Raw genomic sequence first — 19,540 nt, 5'->3', positions numbered from 1 at the left:
ATGGCAGAAGAGCTCTGCTGTGGGTAACCATACTCGTTTCCGGCAGTACCTCGTTGGAACGTTAAGAAAACGGACGACAAACCATTTCGTTTTATGGCACGAAATGATAACATTGCGCTTATCAAAAGCATCGAAAACAGGTTGGAAACGGGACACTAAACTTGTCTCTTTTACTAGACGAGTGTAAGCCGAAATAAGTGCACTTTAAAATGGTATTTATACATTTTTATTAACTTTGGCTTCTCTTAAATAATATTCAGGCTCACTCGAGAATTATTACTTATTTCAATAATTTATGTAAATATTATAAAATTAATATGTCAGTAACATTTTACATTTTTAGACCTATTTCCTATTTATCAAATTATTTATTTGTCTGTCCTTCCGTATTATAAAAAAGATTTTTATTATACCTTTGAGATGTAGACATTGAATTGTTTAAAAGTGTTCTCTTTTGAAAAAATCAACACATCAACTACGATATATCAATTATAGTAATAACATTTAAATATTTATGAATTGAACCTATTAACAAAACAAGCAAATATCTTACATTCAGGGTATTTACTTAGTTAATGTCTGTACTATATATTATAAAATATATTCATATATTCAAGTTTATTTACGAATATTGCAAATGAGTTACAGAAAATATATTTACAATTTTTGATCATTTTCATTAATTAATGCTTTACTAATGAATTAATTTAATATTTATTTTTAAAAATTATAAATTCATTAAAATCGATTTTTCTAGAGGTAAAAAAATTAAAAACTATTATGAACTTTTGATATTAATAAATAAAACAACTTTATTCAAAATAAGACCATAATTAACTCTTTGAATAAGCAATATTGAATAAAAGACGATTCTTAAGATAATATAAATTCCTTTTATTGTAATCTAATTTATAATAGAAAAATCAATAATCGTCCCAAAACCATTTAAAATGCCGCAAAAACAGATTATTCCATTATTTATTGCAATGCATAAAGCTAAACAGTGTAACAGGAAATTGCAGTGCAGGTGATGAATATTAAGGCATATCGTATAAACATTGAATAAGATTATAATAAGTTAATACAATTATGTAATAAACTCTATTCATTTCCCTTCAGGTCCGTCCAGCAGCCAGTAAGTTTCCATCTCGCCCTTGCCTTTGACCTTGACTGTGCCCCGGGACTCGACCTTGTAGCCCACCTCCTGCACCTTCATGGCTGTGAAGTGGGACAATTGAATCTTCCAGGGATCGCAGCTGCTCTCCATGCGCGACGCCGTGTTCACAGTGTCTCCAAAGAGACAATACCTCGGCACTTTTAAGCCGACAACTCCCGCCACCACGGGACCAGAGTTGATGCCCACACGAATGGCAATATCTGCTTCATGGTGATTCCTAAGCTTTTTGATAACACGCAGGGCCATGTCGCAGGCGTGCTCGGCATGAAGAGGATTTATATCCGGTGCCCCAGAGACAGCCATGTAGACCATGCCCACAGTTTCCACCTTGTACACAAAGGGTGAGATAATCTCTTCATCAAGCGCAGAGAAGACCTGATTGAGGGTGTTGACGGCCTGCATGGCTTCTTGGACATTATTCGATCCGCTGTCGTAGATGTTCATTACCTCGATAAAGATGACGGAGACCTCCTCGAAGCTCTGGCAGACAGCCTCCTGGCCCATTCGCATTCGCTCGGCAATTGGTCGCGGTATCATGGAGTAGAGCAGCTCATCGCCCTGACGCTTCCAAGAGTCTGCCAACTCCAAAGACTTTTCGAGCTCATCGGAGCGTTGTTCCTCTTTTTCGAACATAATCTCCAGCTTGGAGCAGTGCTGCCAACCCGCCATGACCAGTTCACGGCTCAAGCCATGAGGATTGAGATCATTGAGATACAAACCGATTCCATGCAGCTCATCGAGGTTCTCTATAAGAGGACTGCACAAAAAAATCAATGAGTCGACATCCTTGATGTAAAACATCTGTCCTTTGAGCAGAATGGATCGCAGTCCCTGCGAAGCTCGTCGTTCACCCGTTGCGGGATCAATTTCGCCTTCGCCATCATCCAGTTCGCTCGAATCTCGCTCGCTGAATTCTTTTGCCTTTTCGAGAGCTATACTCTGGGCCTCGTTCAGCATCATGTCGTCGTAGTTTTCAAAGTCCATATTGAGGACCGCATCATAGGCGGCACGATTGTGTCCGGTGCGAATGAGTTCGAATTCGAAGAGAACCGCGCGCATTTGGATCAAAGTGTCCCAGTCGATGGTGGTGTCTTTGGGACGACGACAGTAGAAGAGATCCATGACATGGGAGCCAATAAAACCCTTGGGATTGGCACCCGGATTGTGCATGATCCAAGTCTCCACAACTTTCTCACCCGCATGAGTAATTTTCATATCATGATTGAGTACAAAAGTGAAGGGAAACAGCTCGAGGAACACATTCATGTTCACCGTGGGCATCTTGAGCTGCGACGGATGCGCCTCGGTATTCACACGCTTCGCCATATACTCGCGATTATCAAAGTCCAACCGATATTTGACAATAACAGTCAAGGGGCCCTCGGTTAGTTTAATAGGCCCCGCCGTACCTCCGGTGATATCATTCTGACTCTCGACCACATACGCCTTGATCTCTAGGCCATAGAACTCTCTGGCCACCTCAGTCATTTGACCGATGAGATATTTGGACATTCCCGTTCGACTGCTGCGATACAAGATAACGGCTCCGCTATCATCCATGCTGGTCAGCTGCATGCTGGGGGACTTCATCTTTGGGTACGTGAATCGCATGATTAAATGGATATTGTCGATGGATTGCAGAAAGTCGCAAAAATAACGACCGGTGGATCTAATCATCTTGTCATAGCCAAAGTTACTAAAGAAGCGCACAAAGCATTTGCCAAAGAAGTTCATGCAAAAGTCAAAGGATTGTCCCGTGCAAGCAGACAACGCGGCCGCAATATCAGGCATTAGTTTATCGGGATATATCTGATGGGTCTTAAAAGCGTTGTGCTTGCAGTCGACTATGCGGCACACCTTGTCCCAGATCTCCGTGCCTTATTCCTCCTGCACATAGTGCTGGACACTCTCATAAAGCATGCCATACATCGTGTAGTCTGTGGGAGCAGGTTTTTGAAATATCATAATTATATCATGTATTTTATTTTTTTAAATGAGAAATATTAAATATATTTAACTAACATAAGAAATAATTTTCATTGTTATCGTATTCAAGGTTATCTTATCTGTCTTCCTAAATATCCTTTTACGTAAGTATTTAAAATACGGCAAATATCAAAAATTACAATATTTTTGTCATCAATAAACTAATAAAACAAAATAAATTCTCTACAGAATCGGTATATTTCCAAATGCTGCTATTGAAACAAAAAAAGAAATTAATCAGTTAATAAATTTTGTATATATACAAGAATTTTAATCATATAGAACTTCTTATATCTTCTTCTTAAAAATTCATTAGTATAGATTTGCTTGTTACCAAGAAATAAAAGAATGTATTTTTTATAATTTTCACTAGAATTAGTGATTGGTTAATTTCAAATAGCTTCTGATAATTTGTTTACAATATGCGTTTAACTTTCTATTAGAAAGTAGCACCCATTTCACAATACCTTGTACACAATTTCCTTTAAATTTCAACCCCGCTTACCTTTGGTTAGAATCCGTTTAAAGAACAACAGCAACAGGTAAGATTTTAAATTAAATTTTAAACTGATTCCTTTTACCGTTTTGCCACCTGTAGTTTCGACTCACATTCCACGCAGCATTATTTATTTATAACTCCAACATAATTTAATTTCACCAGCACACAAGAAAATTCCTAATATAATTTCCACAAAGGCCGCAGCACTCTGTATGTCCTTTATGTTAGCTCTTGTTGGCTTCCCAGAGGATGCTTTGGTATTGTGCTTGTGTGATTTATATTTGTAATTGTGTGTGTCCTTTCTCGGCGCGTGTTCGTCCTGCGAATGAAGCGTGTGCCAATGCTGTCCAGGGTTTTTATAGCCAGACAGCCAACTGCCGGACATTTCCGTTTGCCATTCGTTTATTTCATTCGTAACCCTTCTGTTGTCAACGACTCAATATTAAAGACCCCAAACTCCGCTCCAGACTCAACTCAGACCCAGACTGCCCGTTGACAATGTTTCATTACATGTCGTTGCTCCTTGTTAATGCCAATTGACGCTTCGTTTTCGATAACGCTTACACAATGAACCACTATTTTTCCCTTTACCACATTTTATTGCTTTTATAACAATAACTCACACGCACAAAATGCGTTATTTGCATTTTAGACAATCGTTTATTTCACAGGGATTAAGGACACCACCAGCTTAGAATACAATGTTTTTACGTTGAATTGGACAGTCAACTGTTGGTATTAAATTTCCAATATTTCATTTATTTAAAGCTGCAAAGTGATTGTCTCGTAGTTTTGGCAATTGCGCTTTTCGGCACTCAAGCTTAAAAATAAATTGGTTTGATTATAACAAAATAAATATGACTTGATCGATATAAAGCATGAATAACGGTTAATAAAAAATGAGAAGATAATAATAAGCCGGAAATCTGTCAAATAAGTTAGAAAAAAGTGAAAATTATATAAGAAAGAATATTAGCAGAGATTCGACATTGCGTAACATCTATCGGGTTTTAATGCTTAATAATAATAACTCTTAAATATTTGTAAATTTCATGAAATACCGTTTTAGAAAACTATAACAGCTCTACATACATAACTGCTTATTATTGTTAAAGCATAGTACAAAAAATATTGTTATACCCGCTGACCATAGGGTAGAAGGGTATTATAACTTTGTGCCGGCAGGAAATGTATGTAACAGGTAGAAGGAGGCATCTCCGACCCTATTTAAGTCCATATATTCTTGATCAGCATCAACAGTCGAGATGATCTAGCCATGTCCGTCTGTCTCAGAGACTCTAAGAGATAGATCTATAATTTTAGACAGTATTTGTTATATTTGCACGCAGATCAAGTTTGTTTGTTTTTTGTCACGCCCACTTCCGCCCCCGAAAATCAACAAAAATCGAATACCAAGCGCAATTTTAAAGCTCTTTTGGTATATATAATAATAACTATATAAACAGTTATTCCTGAAAATTTTATTGCTATCAGATAAAAATTGTTGAAGTTATTAAAGAAATACTTTTGTATGGGCAAAAACGCCTACTTACTAGGGGTCTTAGCTGCTTTGGCTGACAATCTGGTATATTGTGCAGTCTATGGTATATTTTGAATGTGGTACTTTATCGATATACCAAATATAGCATTTAGTATATTTTTAGTAATTTTGTAGTCTCTTTGGCTTAATTTGAAAATAATACCGCAATATTTTGCTTTTATTCAAAGTTGGTAGCGGGTATCTCACAGTCGAGCACTCTCGACTGTAGCTTTCTTACGTGTTTTTTTTTATGTTTTTCTCCAATTTATGTATTCTTCGTTTTAAGTACTTTCAATCATTACAGAAACAAGAAACAATAAAAAAAGGCATATTTCTTGGGTAAACGATTAAAGCTCTTTTTGCTCAGGTGCTTTCTGAGTGTGTTGGGCTAATGGAAATTTTCTTATATGTATCATATGTATAATGCGTCTAAGCTGTTTGGAAATGTTGCAGCTATTGTTATTGACTGAATTTTCATTGGCGGAAATTCATGATTCTTTCTTTATCCACAAAACTCCATATGGTTGTCACACAAATCAAAAAGTGACAAAAAATAGCAAAAAGAAATAACCATTGAAGAGCTTGTCTTTTAACGCATTGCGATTATAGCGCGAGCATTAAAATAAATTGTGTACCATTATAATAACATGTTTGCATTGTTTAATTTTGAGCTGTTTTCGTTTTAAAGCCACAATGCAAATCGCATCGTATTATTTATGGGCTGAGTTTATGAGGATCCCGCAAACAAATGTTGACAGTTGATGACAACGGTTATGTGTGTGTTTTAGGGATGACAGACGCTGACGGGCGGAGGATATATACTTTTTTAGGACTCCAACCTGTCGCTATAAACGTGACAGCGCACTTAATTAACACTCTCCCCTCTTGATTGTTTTTTTTTGTTTTGATGCAGGCTGTTGACTTGATATCGATTTGGTAAACAATTCGCAGAGTTGATAATTTACTTGTGGCTAATGCTGCAAGTTATGGCTTCATGTTTCGTCAGCTGGACAATTGGCACGCAAATGCTTTCTAAAACATAACGCTATAATGATGGAATACTTCGCAATGATAAATGAGCATTTATATAGCAAAACAAAACATTGCATTTAGGGAAAAATTACCTCTATAGAAGCATTCTTAAATGTTTTAGTTCCCGAATCTGGATCAAATATGCCTACTTCATTGTCATTGACTCAGTAGCTCAGCAAGAGTTCCTTTTAATACTAAGCATGTATTAGTTAAGCGAAGTATGAATAAAAAGACACGTCCACTTCTTCTTGCCTAATTCCAATACAGTATGCATTCCTACATTTGTTATCTAAAATCGATGTTCTAATAGCAGATGTTCTTCTATTTCGAAATTAATACCTTACTTTCCCTTGTCCGCTATTAGATTTTAATTGCAATGATTGATCATAGTATTTCTCCGGATGAATGTTTATTTTAGAAATGTGAATGCAAGATGTATCTCAAATCGAATAATTCATATTGTTGACAAGTTAATCTGACTCCATAACTGAGTAAGTACAATTTGAAATACAAAACATTTAAACTTTTACCTCGCAATTATTGTTGTCCTATAGTAATAAAAAACTGTTCATTTATCTTTGAGAATGCACTCTTTAAAAGTATTTATATTTTTATGAATTCGTAGATGTATCTGAATGGAAATAAAAGCTAAGTCTTCAGTTGGAACCTATTTGCCTAGGCCAACTTTGTTGAAGAGCTTATCCTTGACAATCTGCGCCATCAGGCCATGAATGAGCTCAATGGTTGAGCGACTGCAGTCGCGAGTAGCCTTCGACAGTTTGTCCTCCGAGCGTTTCTCATTCACATCAGTTCCTATAATAAAGGCTTATTAAAACACATACATTCAATGCAATCTTCAGATGTAAGTACCGCGTCCCAAGAAGTTCTCGCTTTGCTCCAGCTTCTCAGATAAGTCCATAATTTGACCAGTGGTGTACTCGGTGTTTGTAAGCAATCCGGAGCTACCCAAAGTGTTGACCCAATACTTGTTCCACAGCGAATCAAGAAGTTTGCGATCCAAGGCGGACTTGAAGTAGCTTATTTCCAGCGGATAGTATTGCTTGCAGTGCACACCAAAATCTTCAATCTTATTTAATGGAATCGTTTGATATTCCGATGGCTCCTCATTCGGTGGCTTGTAACCCTTGGGATAAGTACGGAAAGCACCGAGGCAAACCTTGCCGGCAGAGACAGTGCGGACTGGATCTACGACAATGGCCACAAAGGGCTCCTGGTATGTCTGGTTGAGCATCTGCGTGGACACGTCAATACCCGACAACCAGCAGCCATAGCCGGGATGACTGTGATACCAGCCGACAGCATGTTCGAGGCGTCCGACTTCCTTTGCCGCCTCCATGTAAGCGGTCATGTACTCGTACGCCTGTGCCTGGGCATTGACACGCGTCTCGGTGCCCTCCACGGGCAGCGCAAATGCATCCATCACAATCTGCAAGTCATTTGAAGTTTTAACCGGCAAAGATTAATTAATTTTACCTTACCATTGTGTTGTCTTCGACTTTGCCAAGCATGAGGCCCATCACTTCAAGAGTGCCTCCAGAGCGTGCGTGCATCACCATCTTGAGCAACGCCAATGCTGAGATCTTAATGTCTTTGAAGTAATGGGGATCCTTCTCCCACGGTTTGGCGTCGATTATTTGACGCTGTTGCTCCGCATCGTAACGAAAGATTTCATCACAGTTTGGCAACGTTTGTATGTTATTTTCCAGCTCCCACGTCTTTTGTGCAGCGTCCACGTCCATTTTGAAGTTGTTGTAAACTTATAAACTGTTTTATTTTTCCGGCTCGAAGTTTTCTTCTCACAATGTTTTGTTCCTATTTCGAGAAGACTGTCAGAAGTTAAACCAGGTGGCAATACTGACAACAGCTAGCTAACGCTCATTTTTGCGTTAACAGCTGTTTAACATGCGATAACTGCCATTCGGTTACAAGAGTCGGAGTTTATTTTTTTTAATAAATTAAATATAAATAATATAATAATTTATTATTTTAGTTACTTGGCTGCAAGAATATTCAATATAATAATTTAAGATTGAGGTTCAGAAATTTAAAATACATCGATAGTGCTATCGATATATACTTACAAAAAGAATATCAATAAATTCAAATATTCAAAATATTTTAAATCGAGCCTATGCATTATTTCTAGTTTTCAATAATTATACTAGTTTGGCTTCAAATATATAGAACCTGCTCGATATATATATATTGTTTTTAGCACATTTTCATTATTAATCAAATTTTAATTGAATTCTAGTTTCGAAGTGATTAGCATTTTGTATTGTTAAGAGAACATACTTACATATATATTAAACTTAATTATTTTAGTTAGAAATGTTGTATTGCTAGGTGTCTAGTGCTTATTTTGTTCTAGTGCTTCAAGTACCAATTTTAATATATTTTTCTTTAAATCATCAGCTATATGTGGTCGCAGACTGCGCATTTGATCAGCCACAAAATCGCCAAATATTTGCGCTGAAGTGCTGTTTTGTTCTTGAGCAGCTCTTGCTTTGGCCATCATGGTATCGTCGCTAAATTGCACCGACTGTAAGTCTTCCTCCTTCCTTTCTCTTCGTCTAGCAGCAGAGAAGAAACTAGAACAGGTGTTCAGTTCTTCCATGTATTGATCGTGACTCTGGCCAAAGGCAACCTTGAGCATTGATGGATCGTTGCAAATAATTGAAGAGTTCTATGGATAAGAATGATTAATCAAAGGTTTCACAATGCTTGCTTACCATACTGACCTTATATTTTTGGGGTTCACACACTTTATCTAAGAATCGCAAGGCCTCAAAGTATTGCCATTTGATCGACATATTTTGAATTGCTTTTAGCTTATAGCCCCGATATTGTGCTCGGAGATTATCCCATTTGGCCTTGCAGTCGGACAAAGAGCGATTCATAGCCTCGGCGATAACGCGAAAGGATTTCTCGCGCATCTTGCCATCCTTGTGTGTCGCTTTACTCGAGTCCCACAACAATTCCCGTTGTTCAACCAATTGAATCAACATTTTCACATCGCTTGGCATCCATTCCCGTTCTATTTTACGAGGTTTGCGAGCTCGTTTTTTAGCTGGCATCTGGTAAACAGATAAAATATAATAATCTTTTATATGCGATAATAAGCATTGTGAACTAACCCATGCGAAATCCATTACTTATTTACAATTGTAATCAGAATTTGTATGACGCGAATTGTGTATGACCATAACATATGGTATTCCAACGAGGCTGCCAGATCTCTTGCGCGTTGACAGATGTGTATGACATCTGGCAGTGTAGTTGCCAGATCATTATCTAAGTCTGGCACAGAGCACAGCGCATAGCTTATATTTTATATTTACCAAGGATAACGAATAATATGAAGCTTTGTATAAGCAGTTATGGTCAGGTATAAACATATTATGCCGGCTAAATCTGGAAACAAATACAGTTTTGCACTTCTGAGAATACTGGCATTGACTGCACTAAAGGCGCCATTTTCAAAATTGTACATACGTCATGTACAACTATTGCATTTCTTATAGGACTTGATATGGTCGGTTACATTTACTTGAATATGGAGTCATAATCGTAATCCTGGCAAAAAATACAGTCATTGCGCTCCCATGTTTGCATTTCTATGGCACTGCAGATGGTGCTATTCAAATAACTAACAGTCATAAACATATTCACAATCTTTTATTTTTTTTCATGTTTGTATACATATAAATATATAATCACACGTGCTGAAAATCTACCATGAAAGGAAAACTTAAGGCCAATTGTAAAGTACAATTGAGTCGCAATCTCTTTTGCCGCTCGCCGCAGAAATCAAGCATTAATAAATACATACAATACATACTTCAATTAACTTTGGCTAACTATTATTGCACGCCACATCGCTTTGTAATATGGCAGAGCTCTTATAATTCTTTTCTTTTTCTATTTCACTTCTTTTGTTTTGGTTTTTCATTCACTATGTATCTAATCTTACCAAGCACCAAGTGATAGGTGGCGGAGGGGTCTTAACAGTTTTGTTTTTGTGGTTTTTGTTGTTGTTTGTTTTTAAAGCGCATAGTAAACACAGTTTCTCTTTTAGACAATATATCGGATCTGGATCAGAATAGTTATTGCGCAGGAACTGCAGCAGGTTGAGCTTCATTCTCTGGCTGTGGTTGCTGTTCCTCGCCGTCTTCCTGTATCAATGGTTGTCCTTCGCCGCCCCACAAAAATCCACCAGGACGATCCTCGGCAGCTGCTTGATAATTGCGTTCGATGTGCTCATTGAAAAGTCTTTTACTGCAAATGCAAATACAGTTAATAGTGATAATAAAATACGGTAATCTGGGCTGCTTACAGAAAATATGGCGTCTTGATTAGTCGATAGCCGTTGGAGAGTTGCGGATAAACATCTTCAAGCACATAGTAAACATGCCCGACACCCATGCCAATGATATCAACCCATACGGTATTGCCCAAGATCATGGAACAGCAGAGCAGGACCCAAGGCAAATAGGGGGCCTGGAAGTTGAGCACACCGAAGAAGTTCATGGGTACCGAGGGATTGCGTCGTGACCAGACGTAGACGAGCATTAAAGTGAACGCTTGGCCAAGGAACAGCAGGTTGACAAAGATACCAAAGAAGGTCATCAGGACTCCACCAAAAATAAACATCATCACAAAGTCGGAGCTGCGACCTCGAAATGATCCGTCTTCGAGCATGCGACAATAACGGTATGTGAACACCATGTTGAAGAAGAAACTAATGCCAATTGTGCCAAAGTATAGGAATGTGGTAGCTAGGCGCCAAATTTGAAATTTGCGCACTATCAATGTGGGATTAAAATACAGTTGCAGCGGCGACACTAAGTCCAAGTGCTGCCAATACAAATAAATAATTACACGTCAGCGTCGCCTCATAAGAATTTGCATTGCATTTCATATTTCACTGATTCAGGACTCACCACCGCTAACGTTGTGAGGACACACACTGTGGTGTAAGTTAATTATTTATTTAAAAATAATAACAAAAATATATTTGATTAAGATTCCGATTGGAACCGTTCTTTATTGAAATCAAATTAGAGACTAAAGACTAATTCTAAAGCTAGCCCTATATAAAGCTGCGAGTTTCAGCAGCGGCGTTGACAGCGCTGCTTTGGTTGGTGAATTGGGTGCAATGCTTCTTATTCTTGGAATTGCTTGCACCGGCATGTGGCGGATGTATTGGGCAACTTGGCTTGGGTCTTCTTGGAATGTTTGCAGGTGCACTCGGCGCGTGCAGGAAGTTGGTCAGACGCTGAGTCTGCATTTTGGACTTGTGGGATTTGTTGTTTGGGTTTCGAAATGTTTTGTCTGTTAACTCTTCCCCCTCTAATTCGTGCTTGTCCTCAAGCAATTTTATTTCTCAAAAGTATGGGATGTTGTTGAATTGAGGCAGTGGATTTTTCTGTAAATCTTCTTGCTTGCGGAGTGGTGGCTTCAATGTTTCTGATGGAGCTGGTGTTGGTCCAAGTTGAAGGGTAATGGTGTTCTTCTTCCGACTGCAAGCGTGAAGTCCTAACGCTGTTATCAGGATGACACCGAAGAGCGTTAACATTGTAATGCTGTTGACCATGGAATGCGTCTGTATGTATTGCAGCTTGTTGGTGTTATTGAGATGAAGCGCCTCCAGTGCTTCTAGGGATAAAATCCTTAAACGTTCAGTTTCTTCGGCTGTTATTTGTGAGATTGGCACTTTTGGTTGCATAATGACTGGCTCCATATTGTTGAATAGCCGCTCTTTGATTTGCATGGAATCGTTGATTAGGTGAATTAGAAATGACCCTTCCAGATGATTTCCGGTTCCATTCCAGACCAAATTGCCGTTGAAGTTGTTGAGGAGAATTAGACCATTGTCGATTTCCTCTATCTCCGGGATGTGATCCGCGTTGCTGAAACTGCACAGTGCTCTCTCTCCTTAACTAGTTTCGGAATACAATGTGTTTGGCTTACATCAATAACATTCTTTTTGTCGCAAACTTTTATGTTTAAGTAGGTTTTACAATTTTTTGGTATGCCATATACTATATCATTATACAAAAATAGTTGACTTATTTCTAAGTGTACAATTGCGTTATTTTTACTATTGGTTTTAATAAAATATTTTGATATTCAATTTCTTCTAGGTTAGGAATTTTGACAATATACAAAAGTGTAGTTTTATTATGAAGCATTGATATATCGGAAAATTCCATTATCTCTTCGATTGACAATGGTGGCATATTGCCTTTTCTAAATATTTCTCCAATTTCTGTTAGTTCATTTTCATTTAGTAAAAGAGTATTTGCTATATTTAATTTGGCCCACTGAGTGGCATATTTGATATTTACTATTTCATCTTTTAATAATCGGATTTCATTATGAAGGCTAATGGCTACCTCGTTACTAAGAAAACTACTTTTTTGTATTGAATTAGTTAGGAGTTCGATAAGGACGTAAGTTTGTTAATTCTTTGCTCCAGTTGTGTATTAACTATAACCTGTTGATTATTATTACTGATGAGATTATTGATATTTTCCTTTAACATGACGAGATCGTCATGATCTGGGTTGCCTGCTATGTACTTCCAACCTGTACCTAACCAATTTAGTGACCTAGATTTTCGTTTATTTGGGGAATCTGTTATTGTTTTGAGTGCGTTAGTGGTAGCGATTAACTCATGATGTATTGTTGAATATAGCGGACTACGCTTTAGGCCCTCTTCAGTGTGACTGTTAAGTAGGTCTAGTGCTTCCTGGATTTGATTAAGGTCTATTACATGTACTAATTTTGTTGAGGATGTCTGTAACTTTCCCAGTCCCCTATGAATGGTCACTGTCTGAACGTTCGTGTAGTTTGTAATGTCCATTGTAGCTTCCGTTATTGTCCATAGTAATACCCTGCGAATATTATGATTTGATGTTACTTTTATGTACGATTCTTCCAGATTCTGTTAAAATGTTTGTATTTTTATCTTCTTTAACTAATTCTTTCTTAAATCTTGGGGAAAGTTTTGAACCTAAACGAGTGTTTACTTTTACATATATTTCTTGTCCTGGCTCATAAGTTATTATTTCGTTTCTGCTTTTGTTGTGGAATTGTAAATTTTTATTTTGTGCGATCTTAAGTTTGTCAATATTGTCTTGTCTGGCCTGTTCGTACTGGTCTGGGTTTGTCGTGACTCTCCTTCCAAAGAATACCTCTAATGGTCGCTTTTGGTTGTGGAGTGGAAAGAGTAGTTATATTCGTATATAGCTCTATCCAGGAGCTCTTCGAAAGTTCTATGGTGGTTTTCTTTCTGTAAGCATCTCATTACTTCGGAAAGTGTCGAATGGAACCTTTCTACTTGTCCATTAACTGTACTCTTATATGGTGGCGCAGTGTAAATTGTAATATTTAACTGATCCTCAAGCATGAATTTTATGGACCTTGAGTTGAGAGATTTCTCATTATCTATTACAACGAACTTAGGAACTCCATAATAGAAAATAATGTCCCTAAGTGGTGTTCGAATGTCTTCTATTGCTTTTGAATTGATTATGCGTGCCTGTGCTAGTTTTGAGAATTTATCTATTGCTGTAAGAACTAAATGGCCTTTGGTTGAGTAAATGTCGATGTGAATGATGTGACCGGGATATTCTGGTATTGGAGTTTTTTTTATTTCTGGATTAGGGGGATGTCGGTCATATTTAGATTCCTTACAAATTTTGCATTGCCTTACTATGTTGCTTATTTTTTGTTTCATTTTAGGGAAGTAGAATTTTTCTGCTAATTGAATTTTATTTTCTTCGGCACTGCGGTGTGCTCTATTGTGGATTTTGAGGATTTCCTCCTCTTGTCTAGATTCGTTGGTGAGGTCTACAGTCATGGATTGAGAGAATCGGGTTTTGACGTTTTTGAAATATTTAGGATATAATAGTTGTATTTTCCCCATTATATCCTCAGTTGTTTGGATGCCATTTATAACCGAAGGGTTGAGGTATTTTTTAAGTGTTTCTACTAATTCTTTATCGTTAAATTCCTTTTTGTATATTTCGTGTCGATGGAACGTGGGGAATGGTATAGAGAATATGTAGTCGGATTTATCTGATTTGTTAAGAAATATTTGGTTCTTGAAAACATTAATGGGGACTTCCATACTGGGTATTAGTTCGTGACTTGAGCTTTCTGCACTATGCTGAGTTGAGGCTATGGAATTGATTTGATCAGTTGATATTCTCGAGAGTGCGTCAGCTACGACGTTCTCCTTTCCTGGTTTGTAGAATATTTCGTAGTCATATTCTTCTAAGTAGGATTTCCATCTTTTAATTCTAGCATTTCCGTTCCAACTGCTCAAGGAATGTGTAAGGGGTTGATGGTCGGTGAATATTTTGACTTTTGCTTTCCCATATAAATAATTTTTGAGAGCTTTAAGTGACCAGATGATGGCCAGCATTTCTTTTCGTTAGCTGCATAGTTTTCTTCTGCTTTTGCTAGTGTTCTCGATAGGAATGAAATTGGTTGGTTGTCTTGCGATAGGACTGCTCCTATTGCGTAATTAGACGCGTCCGTTGTCAAGTGAAATTCTTTAGTAAAATCTGGATAGCGAAGAATTATTTCCTTTGAAATAAGACAACTTCGTAGTTTTTGAAAAGCCTTCAATGCTTCGGAGTCAAGAGTAATTGGTTTTTGATGACCTGTTTTTGGACACATGTCCATCTTCCCCTCTTAAAAGAGACGTAAGGGGTTTTGCTAACTTAGCATAACTTTGTATGAATCTTCGGTAGTAGCCGGAGAGTCCAAGAAAAGATCTCAGCTCTTTTAGTGTTTTAGGGCAGGGATAGTTGGCTATCGCTGCGACTTTATTTGGATTTGTTTCGATGCCTTTATCGGAAATTACAAAACCTAGAAATTCGACTTTATTCTTCATGAACTCGCATTTATCTAACTGACATTTCATGTTGGCATCTTGTAAAGTTCGAAAAATTAACTCCAAGTTCTTGTAATGGGATTCATCATCTTTACTAAATATGATGATATCGTCTATGTAAATGAAACATATCTTACCGATATGTTCATGAAGTATGTCATCCAAAGCTCGCTGAAATATAGCGGGCGCGTTTTTGAGACCAAATGGGAGTCGTGTAAACTCATACTTTCCGTTATTGACGGAGAATGCGGTCTTTTCTATATCGGAAGGTTTCAAAGGGATTTGATGAAAACCACTTTTAAGGTCTAAAACCGAAAATACTCTATTATTGCCTAGCTGTGCAAGTACTTCACCTATCTCAGGAATAGGGTATTTGTCTGCAATGGTTACTCTGTTTATTTTGCGATAGTCTATTACGACGCGATATTTCTTTTTCCTGAAGCGTCAGCTTTTTTGGGTACGATCCATACGGGAGAATTGTATGGGGACCGAGACGGTCGAATTATTCCATCTTCTAAAAGTTCTTTTATCTGTTTATTCACTTCATCTTTCAGTGACATTGGATACTGATAGAACTTGGAATATACAGGGGTGTCGGTTGATGTTCTTATTGTTGCTTGTACCTTGGTTGTGTAGGTCAGTTTTTGATTTGGATTGGCGAAGAGGTTTGGAAATTTTTTTAAGAGTTGGTTTAGATTTGTTTTCTGTGTTTCTGACAGGTGGCTTGTTCTTGGTACTATTGTATTTACTGCTTCGAAGATTTGTTCTTTTAAAGGATTTTTATCTTGTTTCTGATTACCATTAGGTTTTACTTGGATTTATTTCTGCTCTTAATTCCTTTAAGGTGTCGTTTCCTAAAATAGCATCAAAAGTTTCTAGATCTTTTAATAAGAAAAATTTCACCTCAACATCTGTTATATTGAACAAGTTGGCATTTTTGTGGTGTGTTACCAGTGTATTACCTCCTATCGAGACGGCGTGAAAAGGGTTTTTATTTGGAGTGGGGTTTTCTACAAATTTCGGCTTGATGTAATTTCTATTGGATCCAGTGTCAATGAGAATTCTAATTATTTGGCCGTTCCTCAATCTACAAGTAAAGTATGGGAGAGAGGAACTCTTTACTCTAAAAATTTAGTGCAGAGTAGTCATAAAATTCGCAAGTGTCATCTTCATAGTTGTTGTCATATTGGTCTACTTGTTCTACGTATTCTTCTATTGTTTGTTCTACGTCTGCGTGAGTCTCGTATTCAGCGACTGCTTGTTCATAGTTAGTTGTGGTATCGTAAGTTTCTGTCGAAGGTTCTGTTATTTCGTCGTTGTTTGTCTGTATGTTAAAGTTTCTCTGTCGTTTCTGTCCGTCTGGTATAGGACCGGGGGGTCTTTTCCCAGCTTCGAATCGTGGTCTGTTCATGTAGTTGACAAATTTCGTTTGAACGCTGGAATCCACATCCATTGGTTCTGGACGCGGTAGCGGTTTCGGGGCCATTGGCCTAGGTGGGGCAACCTGTTGAGAGGTTGTGGCAACAGTGTATTGCCGTGGGTTGGCAATTGGTTGATACCCAGAATTTGGGAAATATTGTCTTGGTAGTGGAGTTGGTGGTAGTTGTCCGTAGTGTAAGTATTGTCGTGGCTGTTGTTGTCTGAAAGGGATTGGTGGTGGTTGTCTGTTTGAGAAGATGACATTCCGTGGGGCTGGTATGGGTTTACCATTACTGTTTCTAAAATGTGTCGGATGTCCTTTAAAAGTGGCATGTTTCGACCTAAAGGTTTGATTTTCCATTTTTAAGCAGAGATGTAGTGCGGTAGGTAAGTCTGCTGGTTCTTTCATGCCTAATAACCGAGGCAAGTCACCTTGTAGCCCTCGAATGAAAGTGTCTAGCGCTTTGTCTCTGTATAATTTTGTCAACATTGCTTCCCCGTTTCTGTCAATATCCATGCTACTCGTTTTATTTAAAATTAGAGACAAGTGTCTGTATACGTCTTTGTGGAAATCTTCCACTGATTGATTCGGACCTTGTACTAATGTAGTCATTTCATATTCTAGGGTTGCTATGTCTCGTTTATCTGCATAATGTAGTGAAAGACATCTGCACATGGCATCCCAGTTAAGCGGTACCTTATATGCTTCTAAAGCTTGGTCTGCACTTTTCGTTATCTTGTCTCGGATGGTGTGCAAGATATTATGATATTTGGGCGTACCTTGGTATGAGTTATATGCTTGTAAAACACGCTCTACACTTTTTTTCCATGAGCTAAATTCTTCTGGGTTTCCACTAAACTCACGCAAACCTTTTGCTATGTCGGGTACTCTGTCAAGATCTGTCAAATTTCTTTGATGTTCTGGCGCAATAACATGATCTGGGAGACTTAGAAAATCTTCTACAGGATTGGTATGTTGTCTTATTAATATTGGCAATTGTTCGGCTAATATTTCGCTTATAGCGGCTGTTAGAGCGGCTCTGTTATCTTCGTTCATTGTGGGTCTGTTTTGTTGATGTTCTAAATGCCTATTGTTTTGTCTCTCAATTGAACGTTGTCTTTGTGCTTCGTTCACTTGTTCTATTTCTTCTGGATTTAGTATGGGGGGTCGAATTAAGTTATGACGATTGGCCATAAGCGATAAGATGAAATTTAAAAGCTATTTTTTGTTTTTTTGTTTTTTTTTGTTTTATATTAAAGTTTATAACCAGTGGATGGTTTTTTCCTTCTACTTTGGAGGGTCCCTTGGGAATCGCAAAGTTGGAATAAGTTATATCACCGTTGTGATCTTTTTGTTTGATTTATCGCTTTACGCTTATTTATGTTATTTACTCTTTTACTATGGACTCTTTTGAGTCTTGTTTACTTTGCAATAATTTGTTTCTTTTCTTATATATTTTTTAAAATTTTGCTTTTCGCTTTTAGTTTTATTTATTTGCTTGCGATTTGCTATATTCTATATGGACTCCTTGGAGTCTTGTGTATTTTTACACTTTGCTTTATGTTTTTTATTTCCGTTTTTGTTTTCTTTTCTTTGTAAAATTTCTTATATCTAACTTACATTAGCAATGATGTGGCCACCTTTCCTGATGGGACGGGGTTGTTCCTTTTGCAGCTGCTACTGGGGCTCCGTGATCCATACCTTCTGGAGAGTATTCTGAGAACGGATCTTGCAGAATATGTGGTCCACCGATGCAGTTCTCACAATCTCACCTGTTACACTAGCTAATTTAATGGCTTGGTACAGGTTTGTGTTGGCTAACTTAATTGCCGAGATTGCTTGAACTGTTCCTTCAACTGACTAATTTAATAGTCGAGAAGGTTTTGCAAATTTAATTGCTTTGGTCGCACTTGGTCGAATTAACGTCCTTTTGGCTTAGTTGCACTTCGTCAAATTAATGTCCGATTGGCTGATTGTTATTTCCCAGTGATTAATTATCACGAGCCTCTATTGGGATAATAACTTGAATTGCGCACTTAGAAACTGTTTTGTTCTGTCGATGCACTATTCGTTTTCACGCACTTAGATACGGTTTTGCTCTATCGTAACGCGATTTGACCGAAAATGTTCTTTGGCGCACTTAGATACGGTTTTGCACTATCGATACGCGAACTTTCCGGTCCCTGCTCGGGCGCCAGTTAATTATTTATTTAAAAATAATAACAAAAATATATTTGATTAAGATTCCGATTGGAACCGTTCTTTATTGAAATCAAATTAGAGACTAAAGACTAATTCTAAAGCTAGCCCTATATAAAGCTGCGAGTTTCAGCAGCGGCGTTGACAGCGCTGCTTTGGTTGGTGAATTGGGTGCAATGCTTCTTATTCTTGGAATTGCTTGCACCGGCATGTGGCGGATGTATTGGGCAACTTGGCTTGGGTCTTCTTGGAATGTTTGCAGGTGCACTCGGCGCGTGCAGGAAGTTGGTCAGACGCTGAGTCTGCATTTTGGACTTGTGGGATTTGTTGTTTGGGTTTCGAAATGTTTTGTCTGTTAACTTGTATGCTCGCGTTACTATTGGAATTTCCATGTAGAACTGCCGAAGTGCATTCATCCTTGGACTGTTATTGTTGTTGTTGGTGGGCTAATTGGAGTTGCAAGCGAATTGTGCGTGTATTTGTTGCGCCTTTTTTTTGCGCTGCGGTTCACATCTGCTAACACTACTATCTGTTGCTAACTGTTACAATTCCTTGTTTATTACACTTTTAAGCAACCCGTCTTGTTTAATTTTGGGTATGTCACATAGATTGTTGCTAAAAATTATTTGTTTCTTTTTTTCAATTTGCTAAGTTCTAATGGTTCTGTGGGGCGATATAAAAATATTGTTATCGTTTATCGAGTATGCTGCACTTGTTATCATCAAAACAGTGTGACCACACAACAACGTACAAATTAA

The 19,540-nt window shown here is 37.8% G+C and overlaps 4 protein-coding genes across 4 annotated transcripts; all 4 read right to left on the bottom strand.

Annotated features, from left to right (window-relative positions):
• Nucleotides 1-960: 960 nt before the first annotated feature.
• On the bottom strand, nt 961-3,106 carry LOC133837161 (soluble guanylate cyclase 89Da). Its single transcript, XM_062267839.1, is given in 1 exon segment — nt 961-3,106. A coding segment is annotated over 1 exon segment (2,001 nt). The 3' UTR covers nt 961-1,105.
• A 3,699-nt stretch (nt 3,107-6,805) lies between these two features.
• Nucleotides 6,806-8,093, bottom strand: LOC133836325 (COP9 signalosome complex subunit 5). The gene is made up of 3 exons (XM_062266745.1): nt 7,734-8,093; nt 7,105-7,681; nt 6,806-7,047 (listed from the first exon to the last, which is right to left on the bottom strand). Exons 1-3 carry the CDS (start codon nt 7,992-7,994, stop codon nt 6,902-6,904), a joined length of 984 nt encoding a protein of 327 aa, XP_062122729.1. The 5' UTR covers nt 7,995-8,093; the 3' UTR covers nt 6,806-6,901.
• Nucleotides 8,094-8,248: 155 nt separating this feature from the next.
• Nucleotides 8,249-9,541, bottom strand: LOC133836328 (uncharacterized). The gene is made up of 3 exons (XM_062266748.1): nt 9,393-9,541; nt 8,997-9,332; nt 8,249-8,941 (listed from the first exon to the last, which is right to left on the bottom strand). The coding sequence occupies exons 1-3, from the start codon at nt 9,405-9,407 to the stop codon at nt 8,606-8,608; spliced, it is 687 nt and encodes a 228-aa protein (XP_062122732.1). The 5' UTR covers nt 9,408-9,541; the 3' UTR covers nt 8,249-8,605.
• A 377-nt stretch (nt 9,542-9,918) lies between these two features.
• Nucleotides 9,919-19,468, bottom strand: LOC133836326 (derlin-2). Its single transcript, XM_062266747.1, has 4 exons — nt 19,148-19,468; nt 11,199-11,234; nt 10,592-11,112; nt 9,919-10,533 (listed from the first exon to the last, which is right to left on the bottom strand). Exons 1-4 carry the CDS (start codon nt 19,196-19,198, stop codon nt 10,362-10,364), a joined length of 780 nt encoding a protein of 259 aa, XP_062122731.1. The 5' UTR covers nt 19,199-19,468; the 3' UTR covers nt 9,919-10,361.
• Nucleotides 19,469-19,540: the final 72 nt, after the last annotated feature.

This window comes from Drosophila sulfurigaster, chromosome 2R (genome assembly GCF_023558435.1).
Source record: "Drosophila sulfurigaster albostrigata strain 15112-1811.04 chromosome 2R, ASM2355843v2, whole genome shotgun sequence".
Classification (NCBI taxonomy): Eukaryota; Metazoa; Arthropoda; class Insecta; order Diptera; family Drosophilidae; genus Drosophila; species Drosophila sulfurigaster.
This window is presented reverse-complemented; position numbering and strand designations above follow the sequence as displayed.

What these genes read in the sequence shown, in the direction of transcription:
- LOC133836326 (XM_062266747.1), bottom strand. Translation starts at nt 19,198, where the DNA reads ATGAATGCACTTCGGCAGTTCTACATGGAAATTCCAATAGTAACGCGA. An exon ending in TTCCAATAGTAACGCGAGCA is followed by an intron (nt 11,235 to 19,147) that starts TACAAGTTAACA and finishes AAATAATTAACT; the next exon opens with TACACCACAGTGTGTGTCCT. An exon ending in ATCAAGACGCCATATTTTCT is followed by an intron (nt 10,534 to 10,591) that starts GTAAGCAGCCCA and finishes TTGCATTTGCAG; the next exon opens with TAAAAGACTTTTCAATGAGC.
- LOC133836325 (XM_062266745.1), bottom strand. Translation starts at nt 7,994, where the DNA reads ATGGACGTGGACGCTGCACAAAAGACGTGGGAGCTGGAAAATAACATA. An exon ending in AAGTCGAAGACAACACAATG is followed by an intron (nt 7,682 to 7,733) that starts GTAAGGTAAAAT and finishes AATGACTTGCAG; the next exon opens with ATTGTGATGGATGCATTTGC. An exon ending in CGAGAACTTCTTGGGACGCG is followed by an intron (nt 7,048 to 7,104) that starts GTACTTACATCT and finishes CCTTTATTATAG; the next exon opens with GAACTGATGTGAATGAGAAA.
- LOC133836328 (XM_062266748.1), bottom strand. An exon ending in GTGAACCCCAAAAATATAAG is followed by an intron (nt 8,942 to 8,996) that starts GTCAGTATGGTA and finishes TCTTATCCATAG; the next exon opens with AACTCTTCAATTATTTGCAA.